The 19849-nt window shown below is 48.6% G+C and overlaps 1 protein-coding gene across 1 annotated transcript in view; it reads right to left on the reverse strand.

Moving 5' to 3' along the window:
- The window catches only part of ASTN2 (astrotactin 2), a 595119-nt gene that overhangs the window by 452783 nt on the left and 122487 nt on the right, over positions 1–19849 (reverse strand). Inside the window, 1 exon segment of the mRNA XM_077835839.1 lies at positions 358–742. Coding sequence (XP_077691965.1) covers positions 358–742 — 385 coding nt within the window.

Consider the following 19849-nt stretch of genomic DNA (forward strand, 5'->3'; position numbering starts at 1 on the left):
TGCGATGAGGCACACATGGCACGGAGACCTCGCTGCACTAACCATCACCGAATCAGAGTTTCCCCCCTTTGAAGCACTGATCAAGAATATGCCTGCAGTACAGTCGCAGATGAGCGAGCGAGCAGCCAGGTTCCCTACGTGAAGGCTGCTGCCCGATTCTGTTTTTTTTTTTTTAAAGCATTTGAAGCTGGGTGTCCCAGAGCATGAACTCAACTGAGCAAGAGGAGAGCGGAGGCCATGAATGGGATGGCTGCCAACCAGCGCCTCCGAGATCAGCTACCACCTCCTAATGACCCTCTGGTACATTTGGCTGTTTGGCCAGCAGGGAGGGAGTAAATAGGAAGGGAAGCGACAAACCTTTCTTCTCGAACTCGGGCTTCTCCTCCCCGCCCCTGCCCAGGCTCTCCAGCGTCCGCGTCACCTGGCTGCCGAACTCGTCCTCCCTCGCGCCAGCCTCCACCTGCTGCGGGACCTCGTCCTCGTCCTCGAAGTCGTAGTCATCCAGGATGGGCGTCTCGCGGATGGGCATGCCGATGACGGAGTTGTGAGCCTGCAGGCGCGAGTTGCGGAAGCTCTCCCGGGCCTGCGGGCCCAGCAGCACCGAGGGGATGTAGTGGATCTCGTGGGTGGCTTCAGTGCTGGCGCTCTTCTGGGGGATCCGGCGGCGCTTGGGCCATCGCCGCTGGGCATAAAGCGCCACCGTGAACACCAGCAGGAGCAGGAGCAGAGCGATCAGGCCACCCTGCCGGAGAGCAAAGGAGAAGCATTAACAGAAGCTCAGAGTTTGCATTGCTCTGTTCCCTCCAGACCCCACAAGGGACCAGGACAGCATCACCATCTCCCCTCCTCCCCCATTTCTGGAGCACCCTTTCATCCGGGATGATCCCAAAGCACTTTGCAAAGTGCCAGCTGTCAGGAAAACCACCACACTCGCTCCTGAAATGCAGCCACCTCTGGGGTGGAGGCAGCAGCCAGGAAACCTAACAAGCACACAGCATATTGCATGGGCAGGAAAGCTTCTGGCCAAGGACAAAGGGCCAACACTTAGTCCAAAAAACAGGGGTGGGGGGAAAGATCTGAAGTCTCAGCAGAGCAGAGGGGATGTCAGAAGGTCTCAGCCAAAAGACGCCGGCACAGCTAACTGCACGGTACTCAATTTCCATGGGGCAGGGTCAATTCTATTAGCGGCTGATCCAGCTAATCTGACTCATTAGATATCAACCTACATATTGCAATAGCTCCCACTCCCTCCTGGTAGCAAGGGGGCGATTATCTAAGAACAGAATGAAGATAAAGCAAAGTGCTCCACCATTGCAAACCCCCGAAACGAGATGCGCTGCACCAGTGGGAATCATCCTGGTTACCAGCACATCTACACTGGAGGGGTCGCACTGGTGCCATTACAGCGGTTGAATGGAGAGCGCACGCTTCAAGAACTTGCAGGGTAGGGCTACGTCCACACCGCAGCTCAGGTGGACGTACCTGCACTAGCTGTAACCTAGTTAGCCGGATAAAACCAGCAGCTGAAGATGAGGCAGCCTGGACTATACCCTAGGAACGTACTTGCATATCCAGCCCGTAATGAAGCCTGCATTCTCACGGATGTTTTTAGCCATCTAGCAAGATTACCGTTAGTGTGGGTACATCTGCATGAGCTGCACACCACATCCCCAGCTGCAATGAAGACGTACCTATCTGGCCCCCATTATCATGATAGCGGAGGCCTCAAAATATTTATGCATTTATCCTTACCACCCCTGGGAGGCAGGGCGGTGCTGCTATCCACATTGTACGGATGGGGAGCGGAGACAGAGACACCGAGTGACTTGCCCAAGGTCACGCAATGTTTGTGGCAGAGCAGTGAATTGAATCTGGATCTCAGTCTAGCACCATCGCCATTGGGCCACCTTTCCTACAGCTGGTGAGCAACACCGCTCTTCAGGAACGACTCGGACAATTCCGGGGCCCAGTCTTTCCCTCTCCAAGCCAAAAACGATCTTATCAAATATATCACTGCGATGGATTTATATATTTATATCTATTATTTACACTGAACACCTCACCATCACTAAATTTATCCTTACCTCCCCACTCCCTGGTCAGGTAGGGAAGCTTTATTCCCCATTCTGCAGATGGGAAACAGAGGCACTGAGAGATTAAGTCACACAGGGAGGCTGTGGCAGAGGCAAGAGTTGACCCTGGATCAACTGCCTCCCAGCCCAGTGCCTCAGCCCAAGGCTACCCCTCTGAAGCAGTATCGCATACGCCCTCCTGGCAGATGCTCTGATGGGAACAGTGGTAAAAGTGCTTCCTAATGCAGGTCCATCCTCAGAGGTGATCTCTCCAAGTGAAGGCACCCAGGCTGGGCAGCAATGGAGAAGTCTTCACTGCCACAGTCCACACTGCACCTGTTCTGGAGGTCTGTCTTTCAAGTGGGCACCTAACGCAGGCAGGCAAGAGAAATGCGCTTGCCATTTGCAAGCCGCTCTGAGATCCCCGCTGCAGCTTCCAGTCAGTTTCATATTGTGGCAGACAAATATCCCAGGGCAGGTAAATCAGGAGTGGCGTGAACGATCAGGGCTTTATAGCGTGACATGTAACTGCTGGGGCAGGGGAGGAATTTATATTGGAAAATGAATGCCCAAATCCAGGAACTTTACAAACCGTGTAACTGACATGTAAATATTTCATCTGTATTCAGTAAAAACACTGTGAGCGCACAGAGAGATCTGAGACACAAACAGGATAATCTATAAAAAGCTAGTGTCTAAAAAATGCGATTCACAAGATGAGCTGGCTTGGGAGACAGACCCTCAGCCAACGACAGCGGGATGGATCCAGCAGACTCACTCACTGGTTTCACAATAGTGCAATCTTTGCCCGTGTTCTGAGCCGGTTCCACCCTAATGCAGTCACACTCAACTTCAAAAGAAAGCCGCTGAGGAATACACAATATCACACGTGATGCAGATGGCGAGATACCACGTACACCCACAGGGTCGTGCACGGCAGTCTTCTAGCATGCCCCTACGCCCCCTGCACATTCATGCATGGTGGGTGGATCTCACAATCGCACCCACAAGGTCACGAGTGTGGTGAATGGGTCCCCGTGCACCCCAACACCCACATCGCCATGTGGGGTGGATGAGCATCACCCCTCCACCCCCACAAACTCCTACTCATGTACAACAGAACGGTCTCACGCTCACAAACCCGCCTCGTGGCTTCTGGTGGACACCTACACAGCCGCACGCTTGTGTATAGTGGATGGAATGGGTCCTCTTGCAGTGTTGTGTATGGTAAAGAAGCCGCTCACACCCCCAGCCTTCAGGCACAGTTACCCATCCACAGCCTATTTCCACAAGTTATACCTGCTTTTTTATCCCCCCAACCCCTGCCCAATGGAAAACCTCTTGGCCTCTAAGTTACCAAGAGTAACGGAGGCAGTGTCCCTGTCAGAGATGGAAAGAGATCAGGAATAGAGAGGTCTGCTCAGAACATGGGGTGCCCTGGGACGTGGGGGAAGTCTCAGGAAGTGTTGGTTTGGTTGCAGAGGGCTGGGAAGTGTGCAAAGCCGTCCTTGGTTGCTAGGTCCTGGGGGCACCACCTGGACCTTTGCTTCTCCAGTGGTATATTTGGTCATGAATCCAGCAGCTGGTTGCCTGGAGCACCAGGGAGCAGCATTAGGAGGCGAGGAAAGATTGCCATAAGGAGAGGGGCCTCTGAGGAGCCCACAGCTTTCCTGGCCCAGCCCAATCTGCCGTAAAAACGCAATATGGCAGCTCTCATTAGGATCCCCTCCCCAGCCTCATCTGTTTTCTCATTTGGTTCTGTAATGGACACTAATAGGAAGAAGGGCTCAGGGAGGCGGAATGACTTTGCTCAGCATGACTTTCCCAATTTAGCAGACAGTGTCTGTCGGGAAACCGAACGCATTAGCGGCCAGAAAAGACTCCTGCAGCTGTGACTGGGAGAAGGGCACACAAGGGGAGGATCACAGACTGTGTGAGGATTCTTCCTCGGCGCTCAGGATCAGGGGAGACTAAGGGTACGCAAGAGAGTTTGAAAAAGAGGGAATCCATCTTCTGTTCCCCTGTGTGTGTGCACACAGTGCCTTGCACAATGGGGTCCCAGTCCATGACTGGGACTCTAAGGCATGACAGTGATATGAATTATAATGTTTCTTGGAGCTCCGCTTCCAGGCAGGTCATGGCCTCTTGGGAGAGTCATTCATGGGGGTGGGGAGTTTCCACCTGTTGATTTATGACACACCCAGCTGTACCACTTCATCCACTCGACCACACAGCCACAGAGACCCTGCAGCAAGGGTCTCCCCGGAGGGCAACATGGCGACACCATGACATAAGGGCGATGCACAATCCCTACCCTGCAGTGACTGGAACCCCTGGGGACGCTGGGGCCATTCAGCTGCAGCAATCCTGCATGTGTAACCCACCGGTGGGTGTCTTAAAAGTCCCCCTCCGTGCTGAGGTGCAGAGGATACAAGTTCTTACAACCGCTCCACTACAGACCGTTAGCTCAAGCGGTGGCAACTCCAGATTTTAGCTCTGGAGCATCCCGGTCCAACGCTGAGGTCAGCCAAGATGGCGGCCTTCACGCATGACGAGGTACAGCATGTCCTATGACCATCCAGTGGCCTTACAGCGGAGCTGCCTGTGGCATCACACAACACTCCTGCAGCAGCCGGCGGACGAGCTCACGCTGTCCAGTCAGTCATTTTCATGGAAGGGGAGGTAGGAAGTGGGTAGGCTGGATTTACGAGGAATGAGGCCGCAGAGCTCTGAGCTCCATCAGATAAGAAGGGCGGAGGGGGAGACGCAGAGGAATTTTTAGAAGACAACACCCTCACCCATCCCGCCCTGGCCTCAGAACCAAGCGGGAGCAGGCAGAGGCTGGAAAACGAGAATCTCTTCTGGGGTGTTAGCTTCTGGCCGCAAACAGGAGATTCTCCCGCAAAGCACAAGCAATTTGCCAGCAGGAGCTTTCCATTACCCAAGCGCTGTGTATCAGCGTTCGGGTGTCTAAATGCAGGGCCTGCTGGAGATCATCCCTGCTGCCCACTCCAGCCCAGGGACACAGCCTCGTGGCTGTTAGCTTAGGAGGAGCGGCAGAGCCAGACTGGAACCCACCTATCAAGCTGCCTGAGTGAAAGCGGCAGCTGGAAAGCTAGGAATGGAGATGTTCAGGCTGCCTTAGGCCAGTGAAAGCTCTGCACCATTCAGCACCGGACATGGGCTGTTTCCTCAACAGCAGGGATGGACACCCCAGCGATCTGAGTGCATTCAAAGTGCCCCCCACAGCTCTGACAGGCTCCCCCCTGCCCTAACACTCAGAGCCAAGAAGAGTGCCCTCTGCTTGCTCCTAACACACCCTACCCCTCAGACAGGGAAAGGGGACATGCCCCCTTATATGCTCACTAGAGCAGGTCAGGAACTTTTCTGTGAAATCATCCTCAGAAAATGCCAACTCCTCAAAAATGAAGCTTTTCTCAGACACGTCCCTGTATCTGTTCACCAGGAAGGTTTCTCTGGTTCAGGATGCAATTACTGGCCAAAACCAGAGACCTAACCGCCCCGGAATAGCCAATACCCTGGCGCAGGCCCTCACCTGGGACGGGGGAGACTGTGGAGACTTTCTAGGAGGCTGAAACAGGCACAGCACAGCTCTGGACCTGGGTCTCCCAAGAGCATGCTCTAGCCAATGGGCTAGTGGCTCTTCAGGGGTGGGATGTCTCTCAGAACGGAAGTCTGGTTTTCCGGACAGCCCTAATGCTCAGTGCCCCATTCAAACAGTCCCCTGCAGGCACAGTCCTCCACAGACATTTCCCCTACCTACCTAGGGGTCTGCGACTGATCCAGAAGAAAGTCTGAGCACTGGGGGGAAAAGCCCTGGACAGCCATGGACATTCCTACCATTGGAAAAGCACCTGCCAACTGAAGCCAGAGGAGGGAAGGAAAAGTGTGAAGGGATCAGATGTGACATTGATCTGAACCATCGGTGAAAGTGGAGCCACTCTGGCTGCCAGGGGCCTGCAGCTGGCAAACCAGATTAACACAGCGTCCACCCACGGCTGCTGCAGTCAGATGTGGTTTGGGGAAGTAGCTTGAACCACGACAAATAAAATTGTCAGTCTATTGTATTGGGCCCACCGAGATGTTTCTGCTTCAGGGATATCACAAACTGCACAGAGCCACAGACATGATTAGTCTGATGTTCCCTCCTCCGGCCTGGAGTTAGCCTATGCCATTGAAGATTACAGGGCTGGTGCAAGTGAATCCCCTGCCAAACCACTTGGTTGAATGGCTTGTCTTCAAGGCCAAGGGCAGCTTTCTCTTCCAACTCCTCCTCCGCACCAAACTGCTCTGCCAAAGGTGGGGGGGGGGGGAGAACAGGTGGGGGGCCAGGTTGGATGTGTCTTTGTGCAGGGAAGTAGGGGAACACTGTATAGAGGTTTCCTGTTACATTTGTGACAGACTCCAGCCAGTCCCTGATGGGATGGGGGCCCCCCCATGACCTCAAGCGCCCCTGCAGCAGCAAGTTGGGCAGCGGGGTCTGAACCAACTCAAGCTGGCTGGGAAAGGGCAGAAATGTGCAAATCCTCCCCCTACGCAAAACATCAAGGAGGCGGCCTTTTAATCCCTCCCCGAGCGCAGCCAGGCCCCAGGCCGCGGGCAGCAACGCACTGATGTGCGGCGAAACATGGCTCATGTACTCAGACTGCTGGGGGAGCACACACGAGGAATACTAACCCTCAGCATTCCTGGGGCCGCTGCCCGGAGCCAGCACCGCACTCCCTATCGCTGCACGGGAGACTTCTCTTGGCCAGAGCCACAGGCCCCCTGCTCGCCCCAGTTCGACACAGATCAATAGCCCCTGCGGGCTGCTCACAGCCGTGCTGCTGGTCCCAGGAAGACTCAGTGCACTTCCCCAGGCCTTCCCTGCTCTTCCAGTGCTTGGCGGAAGCAATCCATCGCACACCGGGCACTGCTACTGAGCAGCACTCTTAAAAAAAAAGAAAAAAGAAACAAAAAGAGCTCCTCATTTGCAGCTCATTCTCTTTTCCGTCCCTGACCTCAGTGTGGACAGCCCCCAGTTTACACACCACACACACACAGATGGGAGAGCTTCCTGAAAAAAAAAGTCAAACTTAGGAGGCATTGAAGCCGGCCTCATTTTAATCTATTTTTCATGTTAAATTATCCAACTGAGGGAGAGAGAAAGGGGAAGGAATGGATAATATGAGAAATGTTTTATTTGACAATGTGTCATTTGGAAACTGATTATTTCTGTCTCAGGGCTTTTTAATATTCCCGAACAATGGCCGAGTCGCGAGGGGATTGGGTATTCTAAGGCTGGATTTATAATACTCTGTTCTGCAGTGATAAGAACAGGCCTTTAATCCTCCGAGCTGTGAACATGCATATTCTCCCACGTAATGTCCTTCTCCCTGCACTGCTCCGTGCCCCCAGAGTCAGCCGAGTCCCGAAGGGGAATGGAACCGCCGAGACGTGAGGGTGCTCTGAGCAGGCTTCCTCAGCTCATCCAACACAAGGGACTGGTTGAAGCCCTCATGAAGGCAACACCCGATGCTAACTCCTGCTGCTGAGGCCTGGGGTGAGCATGGACATGCGTACAGTCGTGGTGCTCACAAGTCAGGCTCCAGGGATAAGGGGATCAGGATGAAGGCAATGCAGTTGCAAGTTGCCAACACAGAGAGAGCGCAGGGGACCGCTCTCCCCCCTGCTCCAGGACTCTAGGGATTGTGGGCATAAGCCAAGTCTACCTGGAACAGAGGTGGCTTGGGAATTGGGCGTCACCATGGACGTCAGGGAAAGGAGAGGTAAACTCAGACCACGAGAGCTACTGCTTAGCACTGGAAAAGGGGGAAAAGTGAAGCCAGCCAGATGTAGCAGGAGCTCTGGGAGGACTGCCCAGCCATCTTAATGGCATCCACAGGTGTCCATTTAGAACCAGCTAAATACTTCTCCACTCCCGCGACATGGATGGCCGCTGGGCCACGTAGATGGGGAACACAAATGGGGAGCGGATATGGCAGAAGGGGAACTAGAGTTTGAAAGAGTAAAATGAGTCACCTGTACAAAATGCAGCTCCAGGACTCAGCAGTTGGTGGAGGATGTGGGAGACAAGAAATCTGTGGGTAGCAGATTTGATTCAAAGGATTAAAGAAAGAGGAGGGCTCCCTCCAAGCCCGCATCACTGCCTGGCAAGCGGAGTGAGACTTTGTGTAGTTTACATGAGCTACAAAGTCCTTGATGACAATATTGTTACCCGTGGGTGAGAAACAAACACTCAATGGTACCAATGAATTTGGGTGTACACCTATCAGGGATAGCTGACAGATTCCCAATAGCAAGGTGCTCCAGTGCTAACACCCAGTGTTAGAAACACCATGGTAACCTCTGCTATATCCTGTAACATGTCTAGATCAACCCTACGTAGTATAAATACAGCACTGTGACAGTCTGTACCCCTATGTTCACCCCTTTTACGAGACTAAGTTTAATTCTGTATAAAGCATACTGTGGAAGGTATCATTTGAAAACTCATGATTTGCTGATCGTTATTGTCCTGGTAAAATGTGTGGCAACATTGTTAAAAGTATAAAATTCTACCATATGATATTACCAAGACGTGTTCTGGAGGGCAGTCACATACAATTCCCCAGAGAGAAAAGGCCAGCCAACTCTTCAGGCAAGAGTCAATGAGATCAAACAGACCACCACCTGATTAAGTGGTCACTCTTTCCCAGGCGAGAGGGTGTGGGCAAAAAAACCCTACATTTTGACAAAGAAGCAGTTTAAGGCCCCTGGCCACACAGACTTTCGGTCTCCTGAACATCAGCTGGATACAAGTCTTGTGCAAGAAAAAGGGCTTTAAGAGGAGAGGGCAGACACCCCATCACCTCTCCCGGGCTCTCTACTCACACCTCGTCAACACCTGAAGAACAAAGGAAGCAGCTTTGGACTGGGGGAGAGATCCCACCTGAAAGAGGTTTAGCCAGTAACATTGCTGGAACATGTGGTGAGAGAGACCTTTGCTTTGTAGTCACTTAGCTTGTTAAGTCAGGTGTTAGTTGTGTTTTACCTTTTATTTCCTTATAACCAATTCCACCTTATGTGCCTCATTACTTGTGATGACTTAAAATGTATCTTTCTGTAGTTAATAAATCTCTTTTGTTGTTTTAGCTAAACCAGTGTGTTTGGATTGAAGGGTTAGGGAAACTCCATTTGGGATAACAAGATTTGTACATATATCATTCTCTAGTAATAAATGACAGTTTTTAGAAGAACATGTATTGTCTAGGAGGGTGCGGGGCAGTACAAACGCACATATCTGGGGGAAAGTCTGGGACTGGGAGATTGCTGGTATCCTAGTGTAAGTCAGGAGCTAGAGCAACTCATATAGTTTAGGTGGGAATGATATACATGCTGGAGGCTGGGTGTGAGCAGACCAGGAGTGGGTGCTTTCAGAGTGAAGCAGTGCAAAAGGCACCCCAGGATGGGGAATTGAGGGACACCACCATCCATCAGTCCAGACTGTAACTTGGGTATTGTCATAGACACAGGCCTCTCATACAGGGCCCAGGCCTTGCCTTCTCTTGGGCTTGAAGGCATTCGGTTCTCAACCCTGCCCGGGCTCAGAGAGAAGGAAGAGTAAGGGTTGCCCCTGAAGTTGTCTCACCTGCAGTGAATTCTGGTTGCCATTTTTATCAGAGAAGTGGACCTTTGGGACAGGAGCATGTGAATATTCTTTTCCCAGGTGGACAGTGCTTGGACGGAGGGCTGCAGGGGAAAGGCGGGGCTTGTCTACACTACGGAGCCAATGCCGGCGTGAGCCCCTTAGCACAGATACAGCGCACACTAACAGGTTTTCTGCTGGCACAACTATACCTCCCACCCAGGCATGCGGACAGAAGCGGCACAGTTGTGACTACATGGGGGTTTTGGCCAGCATAGCTAGGTCTACTGGGGGGTAGGGAGGGGGATTTTTTCCCCCCACACTCCAAGCCAACATAGCGAGGCTGGCAAAACTTTGTAGCGTAGACTCATTCTTTCCCCACCCATTCTACAAACCTAGTGAAGGCATACCCTAAGTCCAGAATTGGACATCACTAAAAGGGAAATCGAACCTCACACCTCTAGATCTTAACACATGGAGCTTTCCTACCTGACCTAAAAGCAGCCAGCCCTCTTAGTTAGGACTACAGCAGACTCAACAACTTCTATCTGTGTGTCAGCCACCACGGCGGGAGAACAAAGCGCTGCATTGTGTGCATGTGCGTTACATCTGCACTAAAGCTTCTGGACTCGATGTCACTTGAGCTAACGGATTGCCAGATTAATCAGAGCTAGCTCGCGTGGCTGTAAATTCCAGTGTTCACACTCCATAAATGTTTGCTCCAGGAAACATTTGTTCCTGGTCATAGTTCGTCCTAGGCTGAATCCTAGAGCAAACCATAACCAGATGCCGACATTTGGGAGCATCTACAACAGTGTTCATTAACTAGCAACCAGTTAGCTTGAGGTACAGCACAACCAAAGCTTTATGTAGACAAAGCCCACAGAAGAGGTCTATCAGCTCCCTGGTCTGCGGTGTGGTACTTCTGTATACACAACCTGCAAATCGTATCGGCTTGTTTGGACACAACACCACATTGCAAAAACTCCTCGTTCTCCTCCTTCAAAACCCCTCCTTTGCCGAGATGGCTGAAAAAGACTAGGCAATGCTGGTGTACTGAGATCACTTCCCATCACAGTGACTAATGTGGTCTCATTGTTTCCTTCTAGTCCTCCATGTGTCTGGATCCATCTGCTGTCTCTTGTCTTCAGTTGTAAACACTTTGAGGCAGGAAGGGTGTTTTTGTTTGTGTTTGTACAGTACCTAGCACAATGGGGTCCTGGCCATGACTTGGGCTCCTAAGTGGCACTGTAATTAGTAAGAACAACAGCAAGGCCATGTGAGATTGACTGTCGGCTCTCATCCCTAAGGCCTCCTGCTTCTCAGATCTCTCCCTCCCTCAGGCCGTGCTTACACCAGCATTTTTCTTCAAGTTTCCATCAGCACATTAGCACCAATGCAGCTCCACCAGAGGTACCGACGACAGGACTGCTGGCATCGAGCACCCTATCATCTAACCCTGCTCAGAGCGGGGTAAGCCACCGCAGCAAAGCTCCCAACACAGGTACTTCTGATGGAGCTGCACCGAGTGGTAGCTTGGAGGAAAACTGCCATGCATGTCAGAGACTATTTTGCCCAGATACACTGTAGGAGTTCACGTTGCTCCAGAGCAAACATCAATCTGTTATTTCCTGCCCACATTAGCCCCCTCCCCAAGATCCCTTTGTGTTATGGCTCCATCTTCCCTCTGTGCAACATCTCCCAATGCTATTTCTTCTGCAAATCTTAATTAATGTGCTGTTAGCTCCTTCCTTCAGCTCACTAATGATGATAAATAAGACTGCTCTCAGCAGAATGCTCTCTCTCTTATACACGCTCCCACGTATCATGACCTTCTTTGCATCCTGTGGTTTCCACACACCCCTAGGCCGAGGACTTTTCCCTATACAACATTTGTTACACAAGCTCCTTCAAACCCTAGAGGAACTATTAGGTCAGGCGAAAGGCCCATCCTAGCATTCCTTCTCCTACAGTCACCTTCTTAAATTACACCCAGATCTCCACTGCAGCTGACCCACATTATCTCTGAACAGAATGGAATGGCTTTGAAAAGCACATTGTGCCACTAATGGTAACAACACTCTGCCCCTTCTGTAGCACCTTCCAGCTGAGGCGCTCCCAGGAATTTACAAACATTAATTAAACCTCACACGCCCTGCAAGGTAAGTTATTGTCTTCATCCCCATAGTAGAGAATCTGAGAAAAATGAAGTCAGTGCAGAAACTGAGGCCAAGAGGTTGCCCTGTTCTGTTCATTCTCTCTGAAACAGCTGGTACCAGCCACTGTCAGATGACAAGATACTGGGCTAGATAGACCATTGGTCTGACCCAGTACAGTCATGCTTATGTTCTTGGGTTAAATGACTTGTTCACGGCCACACAGGAAGTCAGTGGCAGAGAAGAATCCAAAATAAAGCCTTTCTTTTCACCATGGCTGTTTGTGGGGGAGGAGGCCAGCCAATGGGGCAGGATTTTTATGGGCGATGTTGGAGATGTGGGTGGGAAGGAAGTGAGAAGAGTTAGATGTAAGGGGAAGCGATCAGCTCGGTACCTAAAGGATTTCGGGGTGGACATGTCAAGAGTTAGCTCTGCTTGTGTGTCACTAAGATACATTCGTTGCCCACCTTGGCTGGCAGTGTATTCACTGATAGCATGCAGCTTTTGTGGTCTTCAGTGGATAGCATTAACCTCTCATGTTAAATAGTTATAGTAATCCTTGCATAGCACAGAGCCACAATGAGCTAAAGAGACACTAGAACTGCATGGCTGGCAAGTATTGTTATCCCCATTGGGCAGATAGGAAAACCGAGGCATTCAGAAGGTCAGAGAGTAAGTCAGTGAAAGAGAGAAAACTGGTTTAAAACAAACAGCAGCTCAGATCACTAGACCATATCCCTCTCCAAAAAAAAACGCCCCAGTGAAACACGATAAGAGGCAAATCAATCAACTAATAGGGCACGTTCTACCTACATGTCCACATCCCCTTTTGAGCCCGGAGTCAGCAAAGCCCACTGCAGCATGTGCTTAATATTACACATGTACTTAAGTTCCATTCAAGTCAATAGGGCTTAAGCACATGCTTCAAAGCTTTGCCCAATCGGAACGGTTTACTGAACTGGGGCTTTGGACAGAAGCGTATTATTTCCTGTATTCCTCCATAGCTCTCCTGACACTCAGATGGGTCTGAGCTCTCATGATGACTGGACACCCTCTTTTTTATCCTGCTCTCATCTACCCGTGCCCAGAGGCGACAAACGGTTGCAAAACTGCCTTAGCAGTGACACACTCAAGTGCTCTACTGCTGGGAACATGAAGATAAGTGGAAGGGGCTAAATTTGGCACTGAAGTTTACTGGTGCAGATGGATTTACACTGGTGCAGCCACATGCAGAGTCTGGCCCAGGAATTTAAGAATTAGGGCTCCCACAGTAACACTAAGTCAGCCCCCATGTGTGTGCCATATGGATATCTAGCCTATACGCTGCCCCACCCATACGCACACAGCGCATAAATTTAATAGCATACACAGCCCTACAAAGCCTAGCGTAAGTACAAGAACAGTTACAGTTGCTGTGGGAACTACAAACTTTAAAATCCCAGACCCATTTGTATTAAAAATCTCAGACAAAGTCACATTCCCCTATAGTTTTATTTAAAAAAAAAAAATACATTGAATGTTGTTTTGCTGGGGACAAATGGCAAGGTGAGCCTGCCAATCAGACAGTCCGTACCATTCAAACGTACAGTGTGATGTTCATTGGAATGGTCTCCCCGGGATAGTCTATATGCAGGCATCGGAAGAAAAGCAGCTGCTGAACAAACAGAACACGCCACTAACTAGAGCTACACATCTTGGGAGGGTAACAGTTCAAACCATTTCTATGCTACATTTCTTCAAATCACTTGCCCTTGGTGGGCTAGGTACAAAAGGTGATTTTATTAAAAACTTGCTAACCAATGTGTTTTAAAATCTGAGCCTAGACAGGGTTCATCATCGCTTTTAACAGGTCAGCTGGTTTAGGGTTAACCCTCGGCTCCCCTCTAGGATTCACCAGAACCAGCTAGCACAAACTGCAATTTTCCCGATCGGTACTCGGAGTTTAAATGCATTAGCTATCACAGTTTAACGATCACATTTCCAAACGTGGACAGCCCAGCAGAGTGCAAGGTCCAGGATAAGACCAAAGCTTTTTCAAGCAGCTTGAGTTATCCCAGCCCTCCCCTCCCCCCCGCCCAAAAGCACCTGAAATGTGCATTCTAGGCACACACACTGATTTTTCTTACTCTGATCATTCAAACCGATCAATAAACTTCTAGCAAAGTAAGAAAAAAGAAGTCCTCTCAAGTCAAGAACTGAAAGATTGAAATGTAATAGAAAAGAGTCTGATACCAACAGTAAAGCTCCTCTACACCGCACGGATCTGAAAGCATCATTTACTACGCACTTGTACAGCCCCTGACACAACGGTGCCCGACCTAGCTGATGCCTCTAAGTGCTACGGCTATACAAATAACACGGCTAATATTTAAATTACTGTTTAAACAAGGGCTTAAATGAAAATGCCTCTTGAAAAAGCAGGCACAGGAACCCTGCTGTTCTAACCCACAATGGCCAGGCTCCCTTCTTAAGAGGCTTTTGGACAGCAGTCAGGAAAACATCAGTGTCCTACAGATGGAAGAAAAGCAGCTAATTCAGTGTCCCTTCCCAGCTATTCTTTGCAAAAGGGAGCGTTAATGTTGCCTGCCTCTCTGGCTCTAAAATAATAATAATAATAATAATGTTTGCAGGGGACTACTTACCAAAGTCTACTGCTACTCTGAAAAGCAGGCAGCAGATTGCATGCATGAACTCTCAGTGGCGGATTTCCTGTACTTGGTTCTGAGAGACACATTAAACTGGGTCACAGCACAGTAACCACATTCACTTCCCCTAGCTGCCCTCTGACCCAAGCAAATGAAACCTAGTTCAGACAATAAACACGTTGAAAGGCTGTTGGAGCTGCTGCTAAGACATTTATGGCATCCTGCCCTGCCCTACCTCCCATGCTTTCCCACCAACCCAGACAAACAAGAACTGGTACAAATCAGGAACTTTCATCTAATAAACAGGCAACCAGGTATCTGCTCAGCGATAACTAGGATGGCTGAAGAGGCTTGGCATGGCCCCAAGCAACTTGAAAACAAACAGGGGAGATAGCTGGGGAATGAAAAGCTCCAGGGATTGGGATTTTTAGGCTTTCATCACCGAAGCTCTTCAGGGCAACAAGAGCTTGGCAAGGATCCCCCCAACCAGCCTTTCCACAGAGGATTGTTCCCTCTATGCCAGACGGATGGTCCTTTTGATGAGAGGACCTCCATCATCTTCCTCCCACCAAGCAGCTGTCCTGGATACTAACTACCATCCCAGAGCTCCATTATGACTCCACACACCTTCACCCAGCTCACGGCAGAGAGCCCCCTGAATGTTCCTTCGATGCTGCTCGGGAGGAAGGTGGTGGTGGCCTCCGTGGTGCAGAGAAAGGGCTTCTCCTTAGTCCCCGAAAGGAACTCCTTCAACCACGGTCTCTCCCGAAGGGAATCACGCCCTCTGACGCCCCAGATACCGCTGCTGGGGCATTGCTGGAAGTCCAAACAGCTCATGCCCAGGCACTGAAGGACGCTCTCCATTGTTGGAGCCCAGGCAGGCACTGCTAGGAGGAAGCACAAACTATTGCCAACAGGGCGCTGCCGTGAAGTGGTAGCTTTCATGACCCGAAGACACCATTACGATCAGCTAGTCCCAACTCCTGCACAAGACAGGCCACAGAACATCACCCAGTGGTTCCTCCACTAAGCCCATAACTTCTGGTTGAGCTAGAGCCTCTCTACCTGGGAACAAATCAGCCACCACCCTGGGTAAACTGGCTCCAAGCGAGTATTACTGTTCCAATGAATGTGGCAGGGGTGGTACTACCAGAGGGGGGAAAGCACACAGGGTAAACTGACTGACCAAGGAATGAAAACACACAGCTTCTTTGAGAAATACGATCTTCTTACAGGCACTGCACTGGAATGCAGGAGCCAGAGCTTTGACTCCCAGCTCTACCACACACTCCCTGGGACACCTTGGGTGAGTCACTTCATCTTTGTACCGCAATCCCCCATCTCTAAAATGAGGAACCCAGTCTTTCCTGTCTCCCGTCCTTGGTTTGTCTTGCCTAATTAGACTAAGTTCTTCGGGGACTGTCTCAGCACTATGGGCCCAAGATCTCAGCTGGGGCCTACAGGAGAGTGACCTTAATGCTAATGAGAAAACATAATAATAATTACAGCAGAACCCTGCTAATTCACGTACCCCATAATTCACACTGACAAAACCCAGAAGCTTCTCTCTTCTTCCCAATAAAGTTTTAACAGATGCTGAAGCAAGGTCTCAAGTTACTCTGACTTCATTACTTTGTACAAAATATATTACACAACATTAAGTAGCAAACTATGAAGTATCATAAATAATTAAAACTAAACACAAGTCAGATCAGGGAACAAAGTACATTTGCTGTTGAAAAACAATTGCCTGTTTGTTTTTTTTCATAATTGTGTTTATTCGCTTCCTTGTTAATTTACAAAAACCCCAGTGGATTCTCGGCGGATCGCCCGCTCATTAGTGCAAATTAATGCTGTTCCCACTGTATATTCCACATATAAATAATACCAAAAAAATCTAATAAAAACCACATATCTCCAGATGAAGGAACATAAACACAATTCAGATTGTGCCTCCAGCCCTTGGACGACATGTTAGAACATCCTGCTTTCTGCTCAATTAGCCAATGCATTTCTCAGAGCTGCTGGTTTTCGGACAGCTGCCCGGAAGAAGTGGTAAGAAAGGGAAATGAACTTTGCAAAGCATAAGGAGAAAGAATCAGAGTGAAGAACCACAAGTTAATTATTAGGACTGTCAAGCAATTAAAAAAATTAATTATGTGATTAATCGTGCTGTTAAACAATCATGGAATACCATTTCTTTAAATATTTTTGGATATTTTCTACAGTTTCAAATATATTGATTTTAATTACAACACAGAATACAAAGTGTACAGTTCTCACTTTATATTTATTATTGATTACAAATATTTGCACTGTAAAAAACAAAAGAATTTTTCAATTCACCTCATACAAGTACTGTAGTGCAATCCCTTTATCATGAAAGTTGAACTTACAAATGCAGAATTATGTACAAAAAATAACTGCATTCAAAAATAAAACATTGGAAAACTTTAGAGGCTACAAGTCCACTCAGTCTTACTTCAGCCAATCGCTCAGACAACCAAATTTGGTTTCAGTTTACAGGAGATAATGCTACCCGATTCTTGTTTACAATGTCACCCAAAAGTGAGAACAGGCATTCGAATGACACTGTTTTAGCCAGTGTCGCAAGATATTTATGTGCCAGATGTGCTAAAGATTCATATGTCCCTTCATGCTTCAACCACCATTCCAGAGGACATACATCCTTGCTGATAATGGATTCTGCTCGACAACGATCCATAGAAGAGCGGACTGATGCATGTTCATTTTCATCATCTGAGTCAGATGCCACCAGCAGAAGGTTGATTTTCTTTTTTGATGGTTCGGGTCCTATAGTTTCTGCATCTGAGTGTTGCTCTTTTAAGACTTCTGAGAGCATTCTCCACACCTCGTCCCTCTCAAATTTTCAAAGATACTTCTGATTCTTAAACCTTGGATCGAGTGCTGTAGCTATTTTTAGAAATCTCACTAGGTATCTTCTTTGCATTTTGTCAAATCTGCTGTGCAAGTGTTCTTAAAACGAACATGTGCTGGGTCATCATCCGAGACTCCTATAACACGAAATATATGGCAGAACGCGGGTAAAACAGAGCCGAAGACATACAAGTTCTCCCCCAAGGAGTTCAGTCACAAATTTAATTAACACATTATTTTTTAACGAGCATCATCAGCATGGAAGCATGTCCTCTGGAATGGTGGCTGAAGCATGAAGGGGCATACGAACGTTTAGCATATCTGGCACGTAAATACCTTGCAATGCCAGCTACAAAAGTGCCATGCAAACACCTGTTCTCACTTTCAGGTGACATTGTAAATAAGAAGCAGGCAGCACCATCTCCTGTAAATGTAAACAAACTTGTCTGTCTGAGCGATTGGCTGAAGTAGGACTGAGTGGACTTGTAGGCTCTCAAGTTTTACATTGTTTTGTTTTTGAGTGCAGTTATGTAATAAAAGAAATCTGCATTTGTAAGTTACACTTTCAGGATAAAGAGATTGCACTACAGTACTTGTCTGAGGTTAATTGAAAAATACTATTTCTTTTGTTTCTCACTTTTACCGTGCAAATATTTGTAATAAAAACAATATAAAGTGAGCTCTGTACACTTTGAATTCTGTATAGTAGTTAAAATCAATATATTTGAAAATGTAGAAAATCATCGAAAAAATTTAATAAATTTCAATTGGTATTCTATTGCTTAACAGCACGATTAATCGCAATTATTTTTTTTTAATCTTGATTATTATTTTTTGAGTTAATCACGCGAGTTAACCACAATTAATTGACAGCCCTAGTAATTATTATTTGTGATACTGGAAGTCTACCAAAGGGACAGACAGACGACTAAATGCCTTCAAAAGCAAATGCCTTAGGAAAATACTCGTTATTAAATGGAATACATTTGTAGTCAAATGCCGAGGTTCATCAGATAGTTCAACAGCCCTTCTATCTAAAGTAATTCAGCAAAGAAGATGGAAATATTTGAGGCCTGCGTGAAGAAGCAGCAGCTGCCACGGGAGAGGTGCCATTGGGCAGCTGGAGGGACATGCGAAAGGGGCCGAATGAAACAACCCCCAGAAAACAAGACTCAGAGGGAAAATTTATGGGACTTCACAACACAGGGGACATGCAGAGCAGCCCAAGGCAGACAGGGATGGCAGAGCCTTGTTTTGTACCCTAAGCGATATCTGATGGCACAGGAAGCATGCAGATTACCATATTGCTCTCTCTTATATACATGTAAATAAAAGGCATGAGAGAGAGAAAAAGAGAGTGTGTTGAATAGGATTTTTTAAATGTATTTCTGGACATTCAAAACAATTTATGGAGCCGGGAGCTGATGGGAAGGTGTAATTGTGCTCCTAGGAAATCAAGGGAAGGGAAAGCATTCTTTTTGTTGTTGTTGTTGTTGTTGTTTTTTTAAAAGGTTTATTACTGAGCCAATAGCTGGCAACTGCCTTGGGACCGATCCAGCCGATTGTGTAAATATGTTTAGGCAGGTTTTTTAAGTGCAAATATTTCAGTATAATGAGCGTTCTGTAAAGTAACAGCAGAAGCTGCCGTTTAACTTTTACTACCGTCACTGCTTTCCAAAGGGGGTTGGGGGGGCACTTGGAGCAGAATATTAAGAATCAGAGCTGTGTGAGGAGATTTCCCTTTGCATCTGTAACAGATCCACAGGGTATGATCTATGCCCCGGCCGGGAAGCAATCTCTTGGGAGTCACCCCTTCAGTGTGCCAGACCCTGAGGGTCCACACGGTTCCACAGGGGCAGGCCCAAGGCCTCCATGATGTCAAAACTGGGGCATACTAGTGCCAACAGTCCCCTTCCGTCTCTGAGATTCCCTGCAGCAACTCCAGCCGCGCCAGACTCCTGCTGGAGGTTTGTGTTTTACCCCTTCCGGGTGCAATGCTCTCAGTGAGCATCTGCAGTGACACCAGGCAGCCTTTTCACATGGTGACAATTTATTAGACACCTGGCGTCTGGAATCGGAAAGTCTCTGTCCCCTTCTCTTCAGTCCCAGCCTGTGTGTGCTGTCCCTCTGGGGAGCTCAGCTGTCTGTGAGCACAGCCACCTGTCACCCTTCTTTGTTCTCCACTCAGGGCCTTTGCTCTGCCTCCCTGCAGAGAAGGGAGCGAAAGACACCGTCACTCCATTCACATGTGTAGACTGTATTCAGTTGGCTAGCGACCATGATCTCCCACCAGGCTGCTACACGAGAAACTCCTTCTCCATTCGCTCTGCAATGCAAAGCTCAGAGGGAAAGTGAGGCATGCATAGGAATCAAAAATATTACAAACGCTCCCACATTCCTCAGAGCATCTGAAAGCACTTTGCAAAGTAT

This window comes from Eretmochelys imbricata, chromosome 16 (genome assembly GCF_965152235.1).
Source record: "Eretmochelys imbricata isolate rEreImb1 chromosome 16, rEreImb1.hap1, whole genome shotgun sequence".
NCBI lineage: Eukaryota > Metazoa > Chordata > Testudines > Cheloniidae > Eretmochelys > Eretmochelys imbricata.